The sequence below is a fragment of the Carcharodon carcharias genome, chromosome 21 (genome assembly GCF_017639515.1).
Source record: "Carcharodon carcharias isolate sCarCar2 chromosome 21, sCarCar2.pri, whole genome shotgun sequence".
In the NCBI taxonomy this organism is placed as follows: Eukaryota; Metazoa; Chordata; class Chondrichthyes; order Lamniformes; family Lamnidae; genus Carcharodon; species Carcharodon carcharias.
The window spans coordinates 21,654,636-21,680,255 of NC_054487.1; the positions used below are offsets into that span (position 1 = coordinate 21,654,636).

A 25,620-nucleotide genomic window follows, 5' to 3' on the forward strand; every position below is an offset into this window, starting at 1 on the left:
ATTTGTCTATTTAAAGCTTGATTGACATAAAAAGGACAGTCTAAGTTGAACATCGCAACTGTGATCGAGATTCTAGGATCCCATTGAGCAAAATGAGGGCAATCAGCTAGTGGGTTAAAATTTGAATAAACTCTGTTGGGTGACCAGAACACTACGATCTATAAACATGCCCAGAAGATCATGGAGGATACCTTAATGTTCAGAATAAAAGCAGCTGCACTGGATGGTTTTCTGATTGAACTAACAACCCTTGTTGTGTTTTGACTGTAGCTATGGATGACCTGTCTGTCTCCCAGCCTGGTCCAGAAAGCCCTTGAGGCAACATTGAAACGCCTGAAGCTGGACTACGTTGATCTATACCTTATGCACTGGCCTATGGGTTTGAAGGTAAAGTAAAAATTAGTAAAAAAAATTAGTGAAAGATGGAGCTCCCAATGCCCTGTGAGTGAATAGGCTTGTCTAGTACTGGGCTAAACAAATGAGAATTCTCAGCTTCAATCCTTAGTCTGTGCTGGGTTAGCTGATCTCAATCAAGGTTCAACAATTGCCCTCGGAGATCTTGTGTCAGAGTAGCCAGGGTTCCCCCTCATGATAATTCTCCAACTACCCCAGCGCCAGTTCCACCTCACAGTTTGGGATTTGGTGGTCATTTTCTAGGAACAAACAACAGCTGTCTGAACATGTATCTTGAGGCAGAGGCTAACCTGAAAGGTGATCATTTCTAAAGCCCCATGCTCAATTAGTCACAGACACAGGCGATGATTTAAAATTCACAGAGGCCTCAAACACTGGCCCATTTGCTAGCAATCGTCAGTCATTCAGATGTCTAGAACTGCGATGTTGACAATATTTTTTGGGTCTCTTTGGTCCTTCAAAAGAGGCTTTTTTACGAATTAACACTTTCAGCAGAAGTGAGTTAATAAGGGGGAGATCTTCTAGACCATCAGCCAGACAGAAGAGACAGACAATGATCCCATCTTTCAATGTTAATTAACAAGGTCCTTGAGCGAGTTAGTGTTAAAGATATTAGTTAATTTTGTAATGTTACTCAAGCAGAAGCTAAACAAATTGTGCAAAGTGGCTTTCACGGTTTCTGTGTGCCATTGCAAAAAACAGCTTACAATGGAACCAAATCATAGCTTGTTAAATGTAAACTCTAACTGCCCTCTGTAGGGGCCGAGTAAGCTACTCAGTTCCCACCACGACTTGCTTAAGAGCAATTAGTGATGGGCAATAAATAATGCTGGCTTTGCCACATTCTGTGGCTAAATTAAAAGAAATGCCCCAAATTTATGGGCTAAAACCTGCCTTTAAAGAGGCCTGTTTTATTAGCACAGCACCCACTCAGCACCTTTTTACACCCTTTCCCCAAATGATTAGCATTTAAAAAGTAGAAAGCCAAGCTGCTTCTCCTACCGGAGTCTATGAAAGCGTGCCACCCTTTCCTGCCTCTATCCCCTGGTCCTCCAGGGGGTGTATACGCGGTGTGGTATACTGCTGTCATCTGGGAGGACGGCCTGGAGTCACCCACCAATTGAAGCGTCTTCACTTTGCCAGCCCCTGATGTGTGATCAGAATGTACAACAGCCCCCACTGCGCTGGGGTAAGCCTCCACATTAGATTTTCACTTCTTCCATTTCGATCTTTCGCTAAAATACACTTAGAGTGTTTCTTAAAGCTCTCCAGAGTGTTTACCCCCATGGACAGTTACCCCCATGGACAGTTACCTATCTTTAAGTAGCTGCAATTCCTCCCAGGAGGCGCTGCTCCCTCTTGCTCCAGACCAGGACTGTACAGGGCACAATGAATAACCGGGCAGGTGACCCTGCCCACTTGGCTGGTTCTGTGTCAGCAGCAAATTATTGGAGGATAAATTTAGCCTGGGCCACAAAATGAATGCTGACTGGTCTCTGATTCCCACATACTGGGTTCTTAACCACCTTGCTGCTTGGTCTTTCACTCTGTGTTCCCACAGTTCACATTTTCTGTAAAGTCCCACAACAGCAGAAGCCCTAGAGGATTATAGAAAGTGCGGGGGGTAAAAAAGAAATTAGGAGAGCAAAGAGGGGTTATGAAAAAAACACTGGTGGGTAAAATAAAGGAGAAACCAAAGATGTTTTATAAGTATATTAGGGGCAAGAGGATAACCAGGGAAAGAGTAGGGCCCAGGGATCAAAGTGTCAATCTGTGTGAGGAGCTGGAAAATGTAGATGAGGATCTAAATGAGTACTTTGCATCTGAATTCACTATGGAGAAGGACAATGTAGATGTAGAAATCAGGGAGGGGGACTGTGATATACTTGAACAAAGTAGCATTGAAAGGGAGGAGGTATTAGCGGTTTTAGCAGGCTTAAAAGTGGATAAATCCCCTGACCCAGATGACATGTACCCCAGGCTGATGTGCGAGGCAAGGGAGGAGATTGCAGGGGCTCTGACATTAATTTTCAAATCCTCTCTGGCCATAGGAGAGGTGCCAGAGGACTGGAGGACAGCTAGTGTTGGACCATTATTCAAGAAGGGTGGTAGGGATAAACCAGGGAACTAAAGGCCAGTGAGTCTGATGTCAGTGGTAGGGAAAATTTTGGAAAAAATTCAGAGAGACAAAATTAATCTCTGCTTGGGGAGGCAAGGGTTAAACCAAGGATAGTCAGCTTTGTCAGAGGGAGATCATTTCTAACAAATTAGATTGAATTTTTCGAGGAGGTGACTACATTGTGTAGGTGAGGGTAGTGCAGTTGATGTAGTCTACAAGGACTTCAGTAAGGCTTTTGACAAGGTCTTGCATGGGAGACTGGTCAAGAAGGTAAGAGCTCATGGGATCCACTGCAATTTGGCAAATTGGATCCAAAATTGGCTTAGTGGCAGGAGGCAGAGGGTGATGGTTGAAGGTTGTTTTTGTGACTGGAAGCCTGTGTCCAGTGGTGTACCATAGGGTTCGGTGCTGGGTCCCTTGCTGTTTGTAGTGTACATTAATGATCTAGACATGAATGTAGGAGGTATAATCAGTAAGTTCGCAGATGACACGAAAATTGGTGGTGTGGCAAATAGCGAGGAGGAAAGCCTTAGATTACAGGATGATATAGATGGGCTGGTCAGATGGGCAGAACAGTGGCAAATGGAATTTAATCCTGAAAAGTGTGAGGTGATGCATTTTGGGAGGATTAACAAGGCAAGGGAGTACATGATGAATGGTAGGACCCTAGGAAGTACAGAGGATCAGGAGGACCTTGGTGTGCACGTCTATAGATCTCTGAAGGCAGCAGGACAGGTAGATAAGGTGGGTAGGAAGGCATATGAGATATCTGCCTTTATTAGTCGAGGCATAGAATGCAAGAGCAGGGAGGTTATGTTGGAGCTGTATAAAATGTTACTTAGGCCACAGCTGGAGTACTGTGTGCAGTTCTGTTCACCACACTATTGGAAGGATGTGATTGCACTTGAGAGGCTGCAGAGGAGATTCACCAGGATTTGCCTGGGCTGGAACGTTTCAGCTGTGAAGAGAGATTGGATAGGCTGGGGTTGTTTTCCTTAGAGTAGAGAAGGCTGAGGGGAGGCCCTTATAGAGATGTATAGAATTATGAGGGGCAAAGATCGGGTAGATAGGAAGAAAATTTTCCCGTTAGTGGAGGGGACAATACCAGGGGGCATAGATTTAAGAGACGGGGCAGGAGGTTTAGAGGGGATTTGAAGAAAAGTTTTTTCATCCAGAGGCTGGGGAGTATCTGGAACTCACTGCCTGAAAGGGTGGTAGAGGCAGGAACCCTCACAACATTTAAGAAGTATTTAGATGAACACTTGAAATGCCATAGCATACAGGGCTATGGACCAAGTGCTGGAAAATGGGATTAGATTAAATTGGGGCTTGATGACCAGCGTGGACACAATGGGCCGAAGGGCCTCTTTCCGTGCTGTATAACTCTATGACTATAAGCCATGCCCGACACATGCGCAGACAAAAGGACTGCTGAGACACCAGAAATCAGGGACAAATGCATCTTGGAAAGGCCCGATACAGGACAGAAGACCAAGTTACAGGACGGTCCCGGAAATTCCAGGGCAGTTGGTCGCCCTGGACTGAAGACCCAGTGAAGCCCCTTTCACCCAGCTTCCTGGCCCAAGATGACCACGTGGTCCCTGCTGCACATTGCCTCCTATAAAGATGGTGGCTGCACATGCTCCCTGATGTATATTGCCCCATATAAAGATGGCAGCAGCGCATGCTCCCTGATGCATGTTGCCCCCTATAAAGATGGTGGCACATTGCCTCCTATAAAGATGGTGGCTGCACATACTGCCTGCTACACATTGCCCTCTATAATGATGGCAGCCACATGTGCTGCTCTGGGTACACCATTCCAAAGCCACCTTGTGTCCGATGACAGAAGTGCAGCTGTGTAAATAACTTTAAAAGTACAGGACAAAGTCCTGGGGAGAAATAAGGGATGCAGGACAATGAGCAAAATATTATGGGATAACTTTAAAAAAGTACAGTTGGTCACCCTGAAGGAAATAAACCCACAGGGCGACAGGGATTGAGCTGGGCAGTGGGACTGACTAGATTGCTCCGGGCATGGACTCAATGGGCCAAGTGCCTTCCTTCTGTGCCGTAAATGACTCTATAACAGTTCTATTGCCCCCTCAGTACTGCACCAAGTCTGGACATTGTGCCGCTGGGTGATTCGACTGTGCGAGCTGGCATAGTCAAACTTAACCCTTTCCTCACCTGTGCATTTTCTGGCCAGGAGCTGGTAGATAACACTTGTGGGTTGCCGCCATATCTGACTTTCTCTCCCTACCACCTATCACCCTCCCAGAAGCACTCAAGCTAGTACCATCCCTGCCATCACTTAACTGAGGATTGCCAGATATTAGAAATGTGACTTTACTGCTCTTTATATCTCAACACAGCACTAGCATTGTATCAATTATGAGACCATTGAGGAAGCACGTGCTCTTCCTCATAAAACCAGGGACAACTGGAAAATTACTGACAGAATTTCCATTTCTAAATGTCTAATTTCAGTGGATTCTATCCTATCTTCTTTCTTAATGTCTCCAAGCTGATCTTGTCCGTAAGACCCACCTCTTGCGTCCTCAATCCTACTCCAATCAAACTATTGACTGAAACAGCCCTTAACAAAGTCCCAAATGTCATTCTTTGTGATTGTGGTAAATTATCCCTTGTCATCCTTCTTGACCTGTCTATAACCTTCAAGATGGTGACTGCACCATTCTCCTCCATCACCTCTCCACTGTGGTCCAGCTGGGTGGCTCTACACTCGCCTGGTCATGTTCTTATCCATCTAATCATAGTCCGAAAGTCACCAGCAATGACTGCTCTTCTTGCTTCTGCGCCGTTACCTCTGGTGTCCCACAGGAACCTATTCTTTGCCCCCCTCTATTTCTCATTTGCCCCCTATCCTTCACAATATAATCCTCAGACAATAACATCAAGAACCATAGAGAATTTATGACACAGGAAGAGGCCACTCAGCCCATTGTATCTACACCGGCTGAAAAACGAGCCACCCAGTCTAATCCCACTCCCAGCATCTGGTCCGTAGCCCTGCAGGTTACAGCACTACAGCTGCATTCCCAGAGACCTTTAAATCAACTGAGGGTTTCTGTCTCTACCACCCTTCCAGGCAGTGAGTTCCAGACCTCTACATTCCCGTCGATGAAAAACGTTTTCCTCATCTCCCCTCTAATCCTCCTACTAATCACTCTAAATCTGTGCGACCTAGTCACTGACCTCTCTGCTAAAGTAACTAGGCCTTTCCCATCCACTCTATCCAGGCCCCTCACAATTCTGTACATCTCAATCAAACCTCCTCTCAGCCTCCTCTGCTCCAAGGAGAACAACCCCAGCCTATCCAATCTTTCCTCATAGCTGCAATTTTCCAGTCCTGGCAATATCCTCCTAAATCTCAGCAATTCAATACTTTGTGTAATGTGGTAACCAGAACTGCACACGTTACTCAAAGTTGTAACATGTACGCTGACCACTTGGCCCTATCTCACCACCACCTCTCTGCACTCGTCCACTGTCTCCAACATGCCATGCCGCTTGTCTGGCATCCAGTACTGGAGCAGAAATTTCCTCTAGCTGAATATTGGGAAGTCTGAAGCCATTTCCTTTCACTCCTGCCCCAAACTCTGTTGCCGGCAGCTGTTTCCATTCCTACCAACTGCCTGACACTGATCCAGACTCGGTGTTGTGTTTGAGCCTGGGATGAAATTCTGATCCTATATCTGTACCATCAATAAGATTGCCTACCTTCACCTCCATAACATTCCCTGACTCCGGCATAACTGCTGCAGACACTCTCGATCGTGCCTTGGTAACCTCAAGACAACTATTTCAATGCTGTCCGAGTCTCCCATCGTCCACCCTTCATAAACTTGAGTTCATTCAAAATCCTGCTGCCCCTATGTTAATTTTCTTCACGTCTTGCCCACACTGGGTCACCAACTCTTACGAAAAAAAATAGAGGACACTTCAACTGTCAAGAGGGGATGCTGAGGTGTGCTGGTGACCATAGAGCTAGGTGCCGGTCACCATGCCAAAGTATGGGGGAGGGGTCTCTGGTGACCATAAGAGCGAGGTGGATGGGTTGGTTGGAGGTGGGCGGGGTCAGGCCGGAGGTTAGGGGAAACAAAACTTACAACTGATCTTCCAAAATGACAACATTATTACCTCTCGTTGGCCGACTCAGATTCTGCTCAGATTGTGATCCCGCTCAAATCACTCAAACTCCCCTTGGTAGCCAATGGCCACAGTGCACTTGCTCACAAAAAAAAAGAGGGAAAGGCAAGCTGAGGTTCCCAGTCAGTCTCCCAATGAGGTTGTCCTAGAACAAAGGCAAAAGGTGTCCCTGAAGGGACGCAAGGCAAACAGTCAAAACATGGGACAATCCCTTAAAACATGGGACCCTGTGCTCACATAACATTCCTGTATTCACTGACCGACACTGGCTCCCAGTCTGACAAGGCCTCCATTTTAAAATCCTCGTATTTGTTTTAAGTCCTCCCGTGGTCTTACCCCCCACCCCCACAATCTCTGTAACCTTCTCCAGTCTTATGAACCTTGTGCGATTTCTTCGCTTTCTTCAATTTTGGCCCCTTCACATTCCTGATTTTAATTGCCTCATGGTTGGCTGCCATGCTTAATCCACATGCCTTTTCAGGGAGCTCTGGAATTGCCTAAGCCTCTCTGCCACGCTCCTTAAAGCCCATCTCTTTGTCCATCCGTACCTGATATTGCCTTATATGCCTCGGTAATCAATCATTTTCAATTCATCGCCATCTTGTTTAAGCACCATGGGAAGTTTTGCTATGATGGAGCTGCTATATGAATACAAGTTGTTGTTGTTTGTTGCAGCCAAGTGAAGAGGAGTTGTACCCTACGGATGCAAGTGGAAATATTCTTCAGCTTGATGTGGATTTCCGTGAAACTTGGGCGGTAGGTACTTACTGTCAGAAGTAGAATTGTAAGTGACAATTGGGAATATTCATAACTAAAACTAAAGTCCTTTCCTCCCTTTTTATTTATTCTTTTATGGGATGGTGGGTGTTGCTGGATGAGCCAGCATTTATTGCCCATCCCTAATTGCCGTTGAGAAGGTGCAAGGATCTTGTGAGTTGTTAAAAAATGAAATATGGGATGCTTACAGTTCCAAACCCATAGGCTTTGTCATGGAGTGAGCAGAATGGATATGTGTAAAAATAAGGGAACTTAATAACAAGGCGAGGGGAGGAGCTAACATGTGTAGTTAAAAAAAAGCAAAGTGGAGAAAATGTTGGACCTTAAGAGGGAGAAATCTCCAGGACCAGATACTTTCCACTACAAGTGGCTAAAAGAAATAAGGGAGGGAGTTGCTGATGTGTTAATGCCAATTTTCCACAGGGATCGTCTGGGATTGCAAAATTGCAAATGTCATTCAGTTACTTGGGCCTGAATTTCTTGCTCTTCGACCGCGCATGATTTGTGGGCTCAGGAGGGGACAGGAAACAGGCCCCCGACTGTGATCAGCCCCGACTGTGATCGGCCCCCGCCTGTGATCAGTCCCCGACTGTGTCAGCCCCCATCCGCGATTTCACGCTGGCTGGAGCATTAACGGCTAGCACGCTGGGAAAGGCTGAGCACTGCCGGTGAGGGCAGGAAGAAGGAGTCACCTGAAGTCAGGCAGCTGCCACATGGAGCTGCAGGACCTCCACAGAATAAAGGAAACTACAGCAATGCTGCAAAATATGTCCTTGCAGCACAATCAAGCGCCCGGAAGGACAACTCATTAAAAGACAGTCTCCAGATCTCTCATTTTATTTCATTTCCCCACAGAGATTTCATCCTGCCCTGGATCGAGGTTCGAGCAAAAATGTAAAGGCCGATTGGCCCATCCACCAAACATAAATGTGGACAGGCCACAAAAAGCCACTTTCCATTACCTCCGTAATGGGCTTAACTGCCCGCTTAATTCCGATTGCTGTGCCCGCCCACCAGGCGAGATATTGCGCGAGTGTGTGATGATGTCGGGACGCTTGCTCCACCTCATCTCACACTGTTTTGCAGCCGGATGGGTCAGGCCTGCACCCACCTGCAGGGAACACAAAACTCTGGCCTTAAGAAGGGAGTGTGAGACCAGAACACCAGTTGTGGGAACTAACTGAAATCTTATCATCAGACACCTAGTGACCAGGCACTTGGTCAAAGTGTGAGCTGATTAGCATCAGCGTGGTGTTGTGAAAGGTAGATTAAATCTGACTCATCAATTGATGCTGCTGCTTTGGGGGATAGGCGAGTGTCTATATGGACATTTAATCAGATTTTATACAAGAGACAAGGAGCAACAATGAGAGCAAATTGAATTGGAGGGAACTTTGTGTCATGTGTCACGACTCACTGGGGATACTGCGCTGTAATATCAGCCTCACTGCTCCCCGAGCTGAGATAAGTGTGAAAAGTTTGATTAGACCACCAGATTGCCCCAATTCTACCAAACTGTTTAATTTAGGTTAACAGAATACGAGCACCAGGTTTATAAACATAACCAGTAAATAATTGTTTATTAAACAAATTGGCTGGTAATCGGTGCACAGAAGGAGCTCATTCGGGCCATCATGTCTGTGCTGGCTCTTTGAAAGAGCTACCCAGTTAGCCTCACTCCCCTGCATTTTTCCCAGAGTCCTGCGTTTTTTTTCCCTTTAATTATTTATCCAGTTCCCTCTTGGAAGTCATGATCGAACCTGGTCGCACCACTATTTTGGGCAGCGTATTCCAGATCTAACAGCTCGCTGTGTTTTTTAAAAAAAAAATTCTCATCTTCCTCCCTGATTCTTTTGTCAATTATCTTAAATCTGTGTCCCCCTGGTTACCGACCCTCCTGCCAGTGGAAAAAAGTTTCTTATTCACTCTATCAAAACCTTAGAACAGCTCCATTAAACCTCCTCTTAATCTTTCCTGTATAAAGTTAGGTTGTCCATTTATCCCCTGTAGGCTATGGAAAGTTGCAAAGATGCTGGTTTGGTGAGATCTATAGGAGTGTCCAACTTCAACCGCAGCCAGCTGGAGATGATCCTGAAGATGCCCAAGCTGAAATACAAGCCGGTGTGTAATCAGGTAAGACACGGGAAGCAAATACAAATAGGACACGCTAGAAAAACCTAAGCTGGCCTGGCGGCATCTGTGGAGAGAGAAATGGAGTTAATGTTTCCAGTCCAGCATGACTCTTCTTTGGAACAGGAAGCACTCTAAGAAATCAGAAATGGTGTTACGTACCCAGTAGCTGTGTTTGTTAGTATTGGGGTCAGCTGTCCTTTGTACTCCAGGAGAGTTACTTCGTAATGAACCTGAAAGGACAGCAGAGTTGCAGGTCTGAAGCCCTCTGGCACCTTCACCAAATGTTCATCCCTCAAATTGGAGTTGAGTGAGTGAGTGATAGCACTGATTGGCCAACAATTGTTTAATTCTGTTCTAATCTAGTCCACACACAGCAAGGAATACCAAATAGTGATGAGCTGCCGTCACCCTAAACTCTCTCTCTACCCCCGTGCCACTCCATTTTGAGTCTTCAGCCATGGTTGGGAGATAAGTTTCTTCACCCTTTCAAACGGTCTTGTTTCCCAGGCAACAACTGTTGAGCTACAGAGATTGTGGCTCCAGTATCAACTGAGGTTGGTTTTGGACAGGTGGGGGTGGAGAGTGAGGATTGGGAAAGCCGGGAGTGTGGAGGTTTCCCCCAGGATCCTCAGCTGGTGGCCAGCCTGATTGATGGGATCAAATGCTTGTTCAGTGAGGAAAGCTGCAGCACAAGACCACAAGCCAGGAGTAGGTAGGTTGTGATGATGGGGAAGAGGAACCTCAGACAGGTTTACAGGATTTACTTGTCAGGCCTGGATGAAACACTGTGGGCTCCTCCTGGCACACATGGACTGCCATGAAGGCATTTACCTCATGCATTCAGCCCTTCTCAACCCCTTTTTACCTGCTGGGAGACCTGGAAAAATGGAATTAAAAATAAAAACAGAAAATGCTGGAAACACTCAGCCGGTCAGGCAGCATCTGTGGAGAGAGAAACAGAGTTAACATTTCAGGGCAAGGACTTCTCATCAAATTCTGAAACCTTGAAATCTTGAGTGTTTACAGTACTTTCGGTTTTGATTTCAGGTTTCCAGCATCTGCAGTAGAAGCTTTCACAAAATGGAGGCTCGTAGACACCTTAAAAAGTTTCAATGACTGATTACCATTCCCAGAGTGATTGGTTTGGTTGTCCACCCTTTAACCTGCCTCTGTTAGAACTGGAGGTAGCTGCGTTTGGGGTCCTGTTTGAAACCTTGAATATTTTAACTTCCCACCCTTGCTGGGGGTTAGCAGGAGTTGGGGTGGGGGGAGAGGTTGTGGAGGGCGACGTGGGGGCGATGGTTAAGGTTACCCATGTGTTAGTTTGACTCAGTAGGTAACTTGTGTCTTAAGCTTCAGACCAGGGCACGAGCACAAAAACTAAGCTGGCACTCGGATGCGATACGAAGGGAGTGCAGTATCTCTAAAGGTGCTGCCTGTTAAACTGAGGCTCCATCTGCCTGTTCAGGTGGATGTTCAAGGTCCCACAATACTAGTTAATGAATTCTCCTGCAGCTCTGGCTAGCAGCATCTAAATTGGATTTACTAATGACTGCTGTTGAGCAGCCTCACTGAAATCCATGAGTAGTCCATTGGCAGCATTTGAGATATTTTAATGCAGATGTTGTTAAGCTTTATCATGTTTCCCTCATGTTGCAGAAAACGGATAAACCGTTCTGGCCTTTGGATTTTGCAGGTTGAATGTCACCCATACTTGAACCAGAACAAACTGCTGAAATACTGTAAATCCAACAATATTGTGCTCGTGGGCTACAGTCCCTTGGGGACATCACAGGACCCAAGCAAGTAAGTTCATTGAAATCAAGCTGAAAGGTGAAACTCAATTTTGAGCATTCTGTATGATCAGACGTGATTGTCTGCAGATCTTCCTTGGGTCCGGGGAGCTGGAGATCCAGAATGTAAAGGGATCTTTGAGATTTATGACACTGGTTTCCTCAAATAGGTCAAGAAGAGTTTGAGTTTTCCCCATCCAGACACAATGCATCCCATTCACCATTAACCCACCCTGTAACTACCCAGTCAGCTGGCAGAGGTGAAAGAAAAACCAGTGGCCAATTTGACAACTCTCCCATGACAGCCAAAATTCAGAAAACAATCGAGTGAGGTGCCAGAAGGCTGTGGGAATCCTAATAACCCCAGCTTATTAGCAAATGGAAATGTCCTCTTAGAGTTGTGGAGTAGTAAGACACAGAAGGAAGCCATTCGGTCAGTTGAGTTCATTCCAGCTCTCTGTAGAGCAATCCAATCAGCCCCATTCCCCACTCTATCCCCATAGCCCTGCAAGTTTATTTCCATCAAGTGCCCATCCAACTTCCTTTCAAAATCTCCGCTTCCACCATCCTCGTAGACAGCGAGTTCCAGGCCAGTGCCACTCACTGTATCAGAAGGTTCTTCCTCACGTTCCCCCTAATCCTTGTGCAGTAGCTGCAGTGTGTGTCATCTACAAGGTGCACTGCAGCAACTCACCAAGGCTGCTGAGACAGCATCTTCCAAACCCACGACCTCTACCGCCTAGAAGGACAAGGGCAGCAGACACATGGGAATACCACCACCTGGAATTCCCCTCCAAGCCACTCACCATCCTGACTTATTGCCGTTCCTTCACTGTCGTTGGGTCAAAATCCTGGAACTCCCTCCCTAACAGCACTGTGGGTGTACCTACACCACATGGACTGCAGCGGGTCAAGAACGCAGCTCACCACCACCTTCTCAAGGGAAATTAGCAACAGATGTTGGCCTAGCAAGCAAAACCCACATCTCATGAAAGAATAAGAAATAGAATTTTTGGCAGGGACGAGCAAGACCTGATAATATTTAATGTGATCCAGCCAGATCTGGCGGCCTGGAGTAGCTGTGCACCAGCATAAGTCTGCACAGCTTGGAAATGGCCAAAAAAGAATTGTCTAATAGGAATCGCTTTGTCAAAAAATAGGCACATGGAAGTAATGGCAGCCAAAATGTACGGTCAAATTGATACGGAGTCCAGATTAGATTGGCATGGCAGATTGTGAGGGACAAGTCATGATTGTAAATGGAGGCTAGGCAAGAGATGATGAGGGAATTTGAAGGTAGAAGTCTTGATGATGAATGGATGAAGTTGCCTTGTAGATAGTGTGGAGTCAGCTTGAAGCATCAATATCAGGTTCAGAGACATTTATGGACGGTAGTAGCCATTTTCCTGGAAGATGGCTGACAGGGTGGTACCTGGCAGGACTAGATTTGCCCTGCTTCATGTGGACAGGACATATCTGGACATACTTCCACTTGACTGGGTAGAGTCCAGTGATGCAGCAGTATTAGAACAGCTTGGCTGGAGACGTGGCTAGTTCTGGAGCACCAGCCTTCAACAACACAGTCGAGGTAGTATCAGGGCCCAGTGCCTTTGCTGTATTCAGTGCAACATCGCTTCTTTATATGACATGGAGTAAATTGATTTGACTTGAGACTGACATCTGACATGGTGGGGATCTCAGGAGGAGGCCAAGATGGATATGCATATGGGGAGCTAAATCCCCTAAAAGTGATGTAGGCTCATCATCCCAATATTAGCCCCCCCACTCTTCACAGTTACACCTGGATGAGTTGCAATACAGGAAAGCCCCTTGGAGCTGTAAGGCAAGTAATTAAGATATTCAACTAAGTCAGTGATTATTGTTTTAAGCTACCTTTCAGCCTTTAACAGCCAGCTCCTGAGCCATCAGCAACTCAGCAGGGTCACCGAGATGAGTGCACAGGAGGGATAGCTTCTCCAGTGAAACAGGCAGGCTGGGAAGGCTCTGATCAATGAAACTGAAGAGCTGCAGCCATGGCCAGGTGAGAAGTTGCAGCTCATGGCACTCCTCCTCAGTGAGTGCTTTCAGTGCTTAACAGGCGATTGCCAACTTCTTGGAGGTCCCTGCTGCTAGCCTTTACCATGACATGGGATCAGCTTATACAACTCCACCTTCCACCTCTGATGAGCAACAAGAGAGACAATAACACCAACACCAAGCAGCAGCAGGAGCAGCACCAGCTACCATCTCCTCAGCCATGTTCCCCTCCAAAGGGCAGAAAGGAGGGACAGAGATATGCAGCCTGAAGGAGGTGTGATCAACTGAGAGTCTACAAGTGGAGGATCAGCTCTCCCAACATGTCAGAGCACTAGTACCTCAGGAGGCTCCCTCGGCATGTTGTCACTGACACCTGCAGGAACAAGACCTCTTTCCCAGTGGAACAGGTGGGCACACATTACAAGGTGCCTGTCACTGGAGGGCTAGCCCCTCTACCCCATGCTCAGGTCTCTGCCTGTCTGCAAAGTTCTGCACTCTCTCCTACAAGGAGAGAAGGCAGAGTCTTGGATATGGGAAATGAATTATGCAGCGAGGAAGGAAGGACAACATTAGGGGAGGGCGCCTGTGAGGCACCGGGGTGAGTGTTAGCTGTTTTGGATGGGCATGTGAGGAGGTACCTGGACTGAGAAGAATGAATGGAGCTGCAAGATGTGTTGTCTTGAGGAGCACTGTGTGGGCAGGTGCTTTGAAGGTCAGAGTGTGGGGTTTGGCCCCTCACCTTTCCTACCCTCCTGGAGTTCTGGATCCTCTTGTTGCACTGGCTGCTGGTTGGGGGACCGTACTCTTGTTGCTGACTTCCACGCCTGCTGTTGTCTTCCTCACCTCACTGTAGCAATCCCTCAGATCCCACAGCAGGATCTCTAAAAGCCCCTTTCCCAGGCTTCCTCTCCACTGCTTGGGTTGCTCCACCCTCAGGAATCACTGTCCAGTTCAGCCTTCCTGTCCCCTTCTCGGTTCCTTTTTATCAGAAATCCTTCAGTCGGCACACCTGCAATTTCCCCTCCAAGCCACTCACCATCCTGACTTGGAAATATATTGCCATACCTTCACTGTCACTGGGTCAAAATTCTCGGACCCCCTCCCTAACAGCGCTGTGGGTGTACCCACACCAAATGGACTGCAGCGGCTCAAGAAGGCGGCTCACCGCCACCTTCTCAAGGGCAATTAGGGATGGGCATCTGGCGTGAGATTCCGTCCAGCCTCTCTGGTCAGGAACCCCGGAAGTGGTGGTGATAATGCTGTGACTGAGCTAAAGAGCCTCGGCACAGTCCACTCCGGCAGCAAGCGGGGTCGCTCACCTGCTGAAGGCACCACCATTTCAGCAGGGACTATCAGTTGAAACCTCTCCTCCTGATTTTCCCTCTCAGCATAGTTAACCAGGAGATAATGTAGCCTCAGTCTCTTCCTCCCCCTGTGCCCATGTCACCGTGATAGATGTACAGGAGTAGGAAGGTACAGGTTAAGAATGGGTGAATGTTATTGCAATAAAATGAAGGAGACCGAGGAGGAGGTAGCAGCTTGTGGCTGGGTGATATTCCATCACAAATGTGGGGCTGGCAAAATGTTCCTGATCTTACTGTACCCCCACCCCCCAGGCAGAAGAGTATTCACCAAGTGGCAGGGCAGAGCTGAAGGAAGAGATATTTCCCTGATAAAGTGGAAGGAGTAGATTTTCTGATTACACACTGTTGGTTGGCGATGCTGCCTGTCATTTTCTTACTTGGGGGAAGCTGGCCTACTCCAGGCTGATTCTGGGGGCACTCACCAGCTCTTTGGGAGAGCACTTTTCTGAGTAGGCCCTGAAGGGTGAGGATTCTTGCTCCCAGAAATAGTCTAGCAGATGGTAGGGAGAAAATTATTTTGGTCTGGAGTCTCATTGAGAAACTAGGGACACTTGTACAAATGCCTCATCTACGTGACTGTGTGTGAGGAGGCCAGGCGGTGAATATTGGCAGCCTATTGAGTCATGAAGGACATCATAATTGAACCAAACACACAGTTTTCTGGCCTCCACACCAGAGCTGGAGATCTTGACTTATCTTTTAATTGATTATCACTTCCCAGTCCAGTGATTTTTAGGCCATCTCAACTCTACTTAACCAAAACATTCTGGGTCGAATTACTCAATTCCATCCTGGTTAGAGGCCTTTAATCTTTGTGTTTATTATTACTTGCCAGCATCAGATACATACATAGGAGCAGGAGTAGGCCATTCAGCCCCTCGAGCCTGCTCTGCCATTTGATAAGATCATGGCTGATCTGATTGTGGCCTCAGCTCCACATTCCGTCTACCCCTGATAAGATTTGACTCATTTATTAGTTAAGAATCTATCTACCTCTGCCTTAAAAATATTCATTGACACTGCCTCCACTGGTCCCCGGGGAAGAGAGTGCCAAAGATAGAAAAGATAGATGGAGGCATCCACTGTATATTAGAGGGAGGGAGGAATTTTGAGAAACCCTCAGATCTTCCAATGGCTCTTTTCAATTTCCAACACAGTTTCGACCCAAGCAATCCCATCCTTCTGAATGATTTGGATCTGAAAAAAATTGGTGAAAAACACCACAAAACCCCAGCTCAAGTAGCCCTGCGCTATCAGGTGCAACGAGGCGTAGTTGTTATTCCGAAGAGTTTCAATCCTGGGCGGATGAAGCAGAACAGAGAGGTAAAATATTCATCCTTTTTATTGCCTTCAACTGTTTTGTTTTCACTTGTTCCTTACCTCCACTCAACTAGAACAACTTGCATTAATGTAGGACCTTTGACTCAGGGAAACACCTCGAGGCATTCGCTATTTGAGTTTTGTCACATTACAAAGGATACTGTCTGTAGGAATGAATTCACATTCAATCAATTGTTAATCAACCAGTTAAGAGCTATACCTTGAGTGCCCTACCATCCATTCTTAATTAGCACATTCGTTTAGATAATATCACCAACTTCAACACCTATGTGTTCTTTTGTTCTGTTGTCTGTGACATCTTTTGATGATCTGCTTCTATCACTGCTTGTTTGTCCCTACAACCACACCAACCCCCTCCACTTCTCTCCCCTCACCCAACCCACCCCGCACCAGCCCCCCCCCCCCCCCACCCCCCCCCCCCACAGACACACACACCTTAAACCAGTTTATATTTCACCCCTTTCCTATTTCTACTTAGTTCTGTCGAAGGGTCATGAGGACTCGAAACGTCAACTCTTTTCTTCTCCACCAATGCTGCCAGACCTGCTGAGTTTTTCCAGGTAATTCTGTTTTTGTTTCACATTCAATCAAATACCTGAAGGTTACATTAACCTGCACATACTCAGGGCCAACACCAAGATTGCATCAGTGGCAGGAGATTGTTGTGTTATAGGGTAATGCTTTGTTCGGATCTGACCAATATTAGTGGAATCAAAGGAGACAACTGACTTTATTGTATTTACACAACTACAAGCAATAACCTCACACCCTTCTGCCTGTCGGGGACCCTGCGGTGACAACTGGCTGAGAGATATCCTCGTGTTCCTTGCCAGCAGTCATAAACCCAGTTCATAGGTGAAATCCGAATTCGACTGGAAGGTCCCTGCCTTTACAGTAAGGAACAAAGGACTTATCGTGTTTGCTACATTCTTTCCCGAGTTAGCCATGGCCATCTGGTGTTTTTAATCATTAGACAGATCATGCCAAATTAACCCATGAGTATCATTCAGAGACCGTGGCAATCCGCAAATTCCCACAGAGATGCACACATTACAGCTCAACCCTCCAGATGTCTTCACCCTTTATCACCCAACCAAATGCTTATAATCCCACTGGATTGATTCTGTTAGTAACCTGCACTAATCTTGAGGCATATGAATTCCATAATCTGTTATCCACTCTCAATCCCCATTCTAACATCTTCAGGTCTCCAGCTGTGCTGAAAACACCAGGGATTTACCAAAACAATAGCAACACTTAGAGTTTAAAGTGACAGGGAATCTCTACGTAAATGAATTGGAACCTTTTTTTCCTTTATTCTTTCATGGGATGTGGGCATTGCTGGCAAGGCCAGCATTTGTTGCCCATCCCTACTTGCTCTTGAAATGAGTGGCTTGCCAGGCCATTTCAGAGACCAGTTAAGAGTCAACCACATTGCTGTGGGTCTGGAGTCACATGTAGGCCAGACCAGGTAAGGATGGCAGATTTGCTTCCCTAAAGGACCCAGAAGAGTTTTATAACAATCAAGGCTGGCTCCTACCCCAGTCAATTTCCTTCCCCCCCCACCCCCCCCCCCCCCCCCCCCCCCCACCCCCCCCCCCACCCCCCCACACCCTCCCAATCCATTTCCTTCTTCCGCTTGCCCCTTCCCTTTTTTTCTTTTTGGAGAGTCACCATTAGTGCCAGTGTTGTAGCTGTATTGGAACAGCTTGGCTAGGGACACGGCTAGTTCTAGACACAAGTCTTCAGTGCTGTAGCAGGGATGTTGTCTAGGTCCACAGCCTTTGCTGTTCCAGTACCTTCAGCCATTCTTAATGTCATGTTTCTAATACTTGGAGATTTTAAATCACTCCACACTGCTTGGTGCTTCCTCCTGACAAATTTAATTCCCTGTTTAATGGAAGCTGCCAGATTAACACAGTGGCTACAGAAACAGTGCAGAGGCTTGGTCCTATGCATCAAGTGACCCCCCCCCCCCACCCCTGCTTTTCACCATCTACAAGGCTGCTGAGGAATGTGAACACTCACTTGGATGGATGCAGCCACAAACAACACTAAACTCAGCACCACCCAGGACAAAGCAATACATTTGATCAGTGCCTGTACCCTTGAACAGAATGTCCACTCCCTCCACTATTAACACATTGTGCCTGCAGTACATAATATATCTTTTATTCATTCATGGGATGTGGGCATCGCTGGCTAAGCCAACATTTATTGACCAACCCTAATTGCCCTTGAGAAGGTGGTGGTGAGCTGCCTTCTTGAACCAGTGCAGTCCATGTGGTGTAGGTACGCACAGAGTGCTGTTAGGGAGGGAGTTCTAGGATTTTGACCCAGAGACAGTGAAGGAACGGCGATATATTTCCAAATTAGGATGGTGATTGACTTGGAGGTGAACTTCCAGGTGGTGGTGTTCCCATGTGCCTGCTGCCCTTGTCCTTCTAGATGGTAGTGGTCGTGGGTTTGGAAGGTGCTGTATAAGGAGCCTCGGTGAATTCCTGCAGTGTATCTTGTAGATGGTACACACTGCTGCTACTGTGCGTCAGTGGTGGAGGGAGTGAATGTTTGTGGATGGGGTGCCAATCAAGTGGGCTGCTTTGTCCTGGACGGTGTCAAGCTCCTTGAGTATTGTGGGAGCTGCACTCATCCAGGCAAGTGGGGAGTATTCCATCACACTCCTGACTTGTACCTTGTAGATGGTGGACAGGCTTTGGGGAGTCAGGAGGTGAGTTACTCACTGCAGGATTCCTTGCCTCTGACCTGCTCTTGTAGCTACAGTATTTATATGGCTAGTCCAGTTCAGTTTCTGGTCGATGGTAAACCCCAGGATGTTGATAGTAGGGGATTCAGTGATGGTAATGCCATTGAATGTCAAGTGGTGATCATTAGATTCTCTCTTGTTGGCAATGGTGATTGCCTGGCACTTGTTTGTTGCAAATGTTACTTGCCACTTTTCAGCCAAAGCCTGGATATTGTCCTGGTCTCGCTGCATTTGCACATGGGATCAATTGGATGCTCTGCAGCAATATGCAGAATTTGCTCAACAGTATCTCCTTGTAAATCACATCCTCACTGATGAGGACAAGAGCTTCAATGTCATGGAAATGCCACTTCCCAGTCTCACACCACTGTGACGTAGACATTTACCATTACTTCACCTCCAGTGACAATCCTGGAATTCTTCACCTCGCACCATCACCAGAAGGATTGCAATGTTTTAAGCAGAAGTTCAAGGTTACCTTCTCAGGACAAATAAGACCAAAACAAATGTGTTCTTGACCCATATGACAAATCCTCTTCCTGATATCGACCCTTTAGCCAGACATTGACTTCCCTAATCTTCAGATTCTTCCCTCTTCTAGCTCTTGGCTGATTGGCTCCTTGGTAGTGCAGATAGGGCAAAGGTGGGGATAATACATTGAACCATTTCCTTTGTGTGTTTGTGGACAGGATCAACTGTGCATTTGGGAGATCAATCACCCAGTTGAATATCTTGTTCATTCAAACTCTTCTTGTCTGCAACATTTTTCAACTATTTGTGACCCTGGCAAGCCTGCATTCATTGGCCATTCCTGGTCACCATGAAAGTGCTGGTGGGATTTTCCTTGAACTTCTGCAGTCCCTGTGGTGATGGTGCTCCTACAATGCTGTTCAGTATGAAATGCTAGAATATTGATATAGTGATGACGAGGAATGTCAATATCTTTCCAAGTTAGAATGGCATGTGATTTGAAGTGCGTTTGGAGATGGTGTTTCTCTGATTTGCTCTTGTCCTGCATGGTAGCAGAGGCCATATGAGAGGAAGGTGCTGTTGAGGTGAGGTTGTTGCAATGCATCATGTAGGTAGTAGATTCTGCAGTCAATGTGTCAGTGACAGGGCAGGTATTGAGTCCAGTAAGAGCAGAATCAATCATTCAAATTTCTCTGTCCTGGATGGTGTTAAACCTACAGTACTGTTGAGTATTATGGTCCCTTGAATGTGGTATTCCATAAATGACTGGTCCACGGAACTGTACCCATTTAATGAGTTACTGAGGAACAGGATGTGCATGTAGACTTTCGAAGTGCATTTGACAAAGCACCGTCTAAAGAATAGTTAGCAAAATTAAAGCCCTTGGTATTAAAGAGTTATCAGCAGTATGGATATCGGCAGTATGGACATTAAATTGGCTGGGGGATGCAAAACAGTAATGGTGATCTGTTGTTTTTTCAGACAAAGGGAAGTACACAATGGTTTTAGAAGTACTGCCATTTTATATTAACAACCTAGACTTGGGTATAAATGGGCATGATTTCAAAGTTTGCAGATGTTATGAAACTTGGAAAAGTAGTAAACAGTCAGGGGGATAGTAACAGACTTCAGGGGGAAAGAGACGGAGTGGTGAAGAGCAGACACATGGTAGATGAAGTTTAACACAGGGAGGATTGTTCCTAACAAATGAATCATTTCAATGAGGAGAGGCAATATAAACCATATGGTAAAACTTTAAACGGGTGCAGGAAAAGAGTGCGATATTTACACAAATGTTTGAAGGTGGCAGGACCAAATTGAGAAAATTGTATTAAAAGAAAATGGCACCTTTGGCTTTATTAATGGAGCTAGAGTATAAAAGCAAGAAAGTTATGCTAAATCTTTATAAATCACTGGTTAGGTCTCAGCTGGAGTATAATGTTCAGTTTTGGGCACCACACGTTAGGAATGATGCAAAAGCCTTTAGATTACAAAAGAGATTGACCAGTGATACCAGGGAAGAGGGACTTTAGTGGAAACTGGATTCGTTTGGATTGCTCTCCTTGGTAGAGATGTTTAAAATTATTAAATGTTTTGATAAAATATTTAAGGAGAATCTGTTTCCAGTGCAGAAAGGATCAGTAACCAGAGGGCACAGATTTAATGTGATTGGCAAAAGAAGTAGAGGTAAAATGAGGAAACACTTGTTTTCATACGTGTAGTGAGTCGTGATCTGGAATAGACTAGTTGTAAGGAACAGATTCAATAATAACTTTCAAAAAGAAATGGATAAATACTTAGAGAAAAACATTACAAGGCTATGGAGAAAAGGGTGGATGGCTGTAACAGAGAGCTGGCATTGTCACATTGGAGCCAATGACCTCCTTCTGTTCTGTATCATTCCAGTTTCCCATCAAATTACTGAGGAGGCTACGTATTGCTGTGTTATGGAGGTTGATGATAGAATCACCCTGTGACATATAAATACAATGTCCAAGGATTGTTGTGTAATAGTGAAGGAAATGCAGCAATTTCCACACTTAGATCTGATTGAATCTATTTCTATGCAATTGCAGATCTTTGATTTCCAGCTAACTGAAGAAGAGATGAAAGCGATTGATGGAATAAACCGAGGCTGCCGATATATATCTCAGAAACCGTGAGTAATACCATTGAGTCTAATTCCTGTACTGTGACCCTTAATATAAGGGGCCCCCTACCACTGGAAGGAATGTGGCTTAGTTGGTCCCTGGTAGTACTTGTAACTTTGGGTGCTTGCTAAGAGTGACACTTTTTCCACATCCTCTCCCTATTGGCCATTCTGAAGTTGCTATGTCTGTTCTGACGTGTGGATTTTGGTGTTACTGGCTTTAGCAATCCCTGCGATTGAACATTTTGTGATTAAATGTTCGGTCTTTTTGCACTGACGATGTTAAAATAGTCTTCACATTGTCCATGTGTCTCTGCTGGAGGCTCAGAAACCTTTCTTCCAATATTTGGAGCCCTCAGAGGTTAAGCAAATACAGTGTGGCAGGAAACATTCTGTCGGTGGTGCTTAATTCTGGCTTTGTTGACTGCTGTAGATGCCTTGCTGTGCACGGGGCTGAATGGCCACATTCCAGGATTTAGAGGGTGCAGCTTTGTGTAAAGCTGAGGAGGTTCCTAGGGTAAATTCTGTTCTGATCATAAAGGACATACTGGTTAATGTCTGAAACTGATGTTATCCATGTTCCTCTGAAAAGTTATGAGCAGGAGTTCCTGCTCTTGACATGGATCAATCCTCAAATTCTGTTTCTTGTGCTTGTCTCACACACCGATTGAGATTCTGCATAGTGCAGCTCAGGGAGATTGCCAAGGGCTCAACCGCGCACACACGTGTGAACTTCACATTCAGCCTACACGCCCTCCACTCCTCCCCCCCACCTGGCACCAGCTGCACAGGCAGCGCTGTGCGCTGCCGCTCACGTTTCATGCTGGGAGGGCCTTAATTGGCCCGGTCCCGGTCGCGGGCAGCAGTTGGCTTCCCAACCACTGCCGAGCCCGCCCGCCAAGGGCAAAATCCTGCCCGGAGTATCCGTGTACAGACCATTACATACACTTCTAGAGTCTTCGGAAAAACTGCCTGATGAATGATTTATAAATGAAGGCAGTGGTTTTAGACAACCCAGGCAGTATGCTGGCAGGCAGGTGGGATGGAGCGGGTGGTGTGCCTATTGCCCATCTGCCAACATTGGCACTTTGCCAGTGATGGAAAAGGGAGAAGATGGTCCTCTCACCCTCTGACCATTTGGCTAATTGAGGGCCTCTTTATGCCACTGCTGGTATTTTACCAGCATCGGGTGGGCACTTCACCATGTGGTCAGGTCAGCAGGCATATCCTGGTGCCCTCTTTACAGGCTTAGGATTGGGAAGGGGGAGGGAACCTCCTGATCAGGCATTCTGTCGCCCTTGGAGGCCTAACCCACGCCCCACCGTTCCCTGCACCCCGCCCCCAACCACCACCCAAATACTCCCCCCATCACTACTTGCCCTCATGATCTATCTCCCCTCCCTAACTTACTGGGGCCTGCCTGATTGACCCTTGCCAGCCCAAACCAACTGTCCTGGCTGGCTTGGGCCTGCTACAGTCCTAGCAGTGCTGGCCGCTACTCCCAGTGGCACTTCTGGGGCTGAAGGTGCTGCCAGCCAGTCGGATGATGGGCAGCTCTTGGGTGTGGGACCATGGGATCGAAGCCCCAACTGCAGGTAATTAACTGCCTAAAGAATGTAAAATGCAGTCGGAGCTCCCATGACTGGCTGGGGCAGGGTTGCTCCTGACTTTCTGATGATTGGGGACACCACAGCCCCATCAAATCTGGGCCATTGATTCATCTAAGTGAATCCTAAGTGAATGAACAGAATAGCAGTCCAAGCAAATCTCATCTTTCTTCACTTAGTTCTCACCTATAGAAGGTAAAGTGCACTGTGGGCAAACTCTAGCTTTTCTGACGAGGAGACACCTTTGAAGCTGCTTGGCTTTGATTTTTAGATCATCTTGTCTCTGGTTTTCCACCAGCCTTTATGGACAATCTCTGGCGATCATGAGTTTCTTTTTGGGACAAGAAACCAATGGTTGACCCCTGACCTCACAGCTCTTTTATGGAACTTAGCCAATTGAATTGCTGATTAAAGCAGCTGAGCTACTTCCTCCGAGCTGCGGGGTCATCGAAATCATCCCCTGCTGAACTCAAATGAATAGGAACAATTACTGAGTTTTTGACATCTTCAGTGTATCAAACATTGGAGATAAATGTGTTGCCTGGATCTAATCTGGAGCTGCTGTCAAGTGTTTAGTCAGCATAAATGCCAGTTGTGAAGGCGTAACTAATTCAGCTTTGACTAAACTCCCTCATCTACAATTATTAGAGGGAAATCTCAATCATTTTAAGCTTCTTTAGTTACGTTCATGTTGTCCTGTTCCATCTCAGGTTGGCTGGACATCCCAAGTATCCATTCCACGATGAATATTAATAAGATCAGCAAGTGATGGGGTGTCTCAAAAGTGATGGAACTTTCCAAAATGGATAGGCCAGGAACAAGACTAAGATTCTTTGGAGCTGTTATATTCCTTGGACAAAGATCAATAAAATCTGAGCATTATTCAACATTTCATGGGACAAGTTATTATTTAATATTGTTTGTGAAATGGGTATTCACGGTGTATTCACTCTCTCTCTCCTTTTCCACTTTCTCCCCCTCCCCTCTGGTACCTGATCCAAATGGTTCACTCTTCATGTGTGTAAAACAGACAGCTTCTATTGTCACGGACAGAATGTATGTGTTCTCTTACTGCCTGTAATCAGAGTGTTTTGAATGGAAAGAGGTATGTCTTCTTACCCTTGGAGTGTGTATCCCAATTAAATAATTCAGCAGCAAGATTTCTTGTGTTTTAAAATAAAGGTTATTTATTCTGATACAGTTACCCTGAATTATCACAACATCGCACACTCGGTCTCACACACACACACACACACACAAACACACACAAAGGTTGGATACAAATAATGGTAATGCACCCTTATAGCTTATAGTTATTTCAGTCTCTGATTTACAATCTCCTGTCTCCCATGTGGAAGGCCTGTGGTTCCTTGAATGGTTTTAATGATTAAAGTTGAAGTGAGGTTTTTATAAAGTGAGGGATCCACAGCAGGTTGCGAGGTTTCTTGTTGTTGAATATCTAGGAGGCCCTCAGGTCACTCTTGAAACCGGAACAGATTAAGTACTTTGCTTGATGACTTGCAGCTAGTTTCAGAGCCTGGTTCTCAGACTGGCTGACAACTGATGGTTCTGATGGATCTGCTGGGTCCTGGGGTAATAAGGGTACAGTCTCTGACTCCAGTTTCAATCACATGACCACTGGGTTAACACTGATGAGGCCTACCTAGTCTAGTTTGGATGGGGTAGACCATTGTGATACAATGGGAAGTTGATAGCGGCCATGGCATTTCAACCTTTGTTTTGGTCCAGTTTGAAACATGGATTTAGTCAGTTTGGAAACTCCATAGTCTTTAGGTGTTTGCCCAATGAGATATGTGAATTCCACAGATGGCTGTGAGGTACCCTCACCAATGTCTATATTTCATTAGTTATTTGTCAGAGACTTGATACTGTCTGTAGTACAAATGTCAAAGTCACATGATTTGTGGCAGCCACCTTACCAGCTTATTAGCATCCAATTTTGAAAAGTATTGACTGACATAATACAACATGCTCATACTGGGCTTGACACTATCCTCTCACTGTCAGTTTGATCTATATTCCGTGCCAACTTGCCTCAGGGCCTGGAAGAGGTGGGTGCACAAGGTGCAAAACACGGGCCTGGGGGCTAGGGATCCATTGCTTGTTGTCGTAAATGAAGTTCTCGTCTTTGTCCAGATTGAGTGACCAGAGCTTCAGATGTGGAAGACTGGCTTTAAAAAACAAATCGGAATTGTAGGTCAGTTTCTCTGGCACTTGCTGCACTGTTGCTTCTGGCACACGGGCATCTTTGTGGTTCAAATTTTCCTTTTGCTTTGAAAACCCTGCCAGAGAGCCATAAAACTGAAGGTCAGTAGCAACAGTTCCTATTTACAGCAACTGTCATGAGAGTACTCTTGGTTGAAAACCTGGTAGAAAATTGTTAATTGGAATCCCTGGAAAGAGCCAATTGGATTCTGTGGCCAGGACTTCCCGTGCCCGGTGTCGGGCATTTTCAGA

General features: G+C 46.1%; 1 protein-coding gene across 1 annotated transcript in view; it reads left to right on the forward strand.

Annotated features, from left to right (window-relative positions):
- Positions 1-24,302, forward strand: part of LOC121293123 (aldo-keto reductase family 1 member D1-like) — a 38,106-nt gene extending 13,804 nt beyond the window's left edge. Inside the window, exons 3-9 of the mRNA XM_041215817.1 lie at positions 271-387; positions 7,382-7,462; positions 9,494-9,616; positions 11,313-11,422; positions 15,968-16,133; positions 21,462-21,544; positions 23,853-24,302. Of these exons, the coding sequence (XP_041071751.1) occupies positions 271-387; positions 7,382-7,462; positions 9,494-9,616; positions 11,313-11,422; positions 15,968-16,133; positions 21,462-21,544; positions 23,853-23,895 (723 nt within the window). The 3' untranslated portion in view covers positions 23,896-24,302. The remainder of the gene's footprint in view (positions 1-270; positions 388-7,381; positions 7,463-9,493; positions 9,617-11,312; positions 11,423-15,967; positions 16,134-21,461; positions 21,545-23,852) is intronic.
- Positions 24,303-25,620: the final 1,318 nt, after the last annotated feature.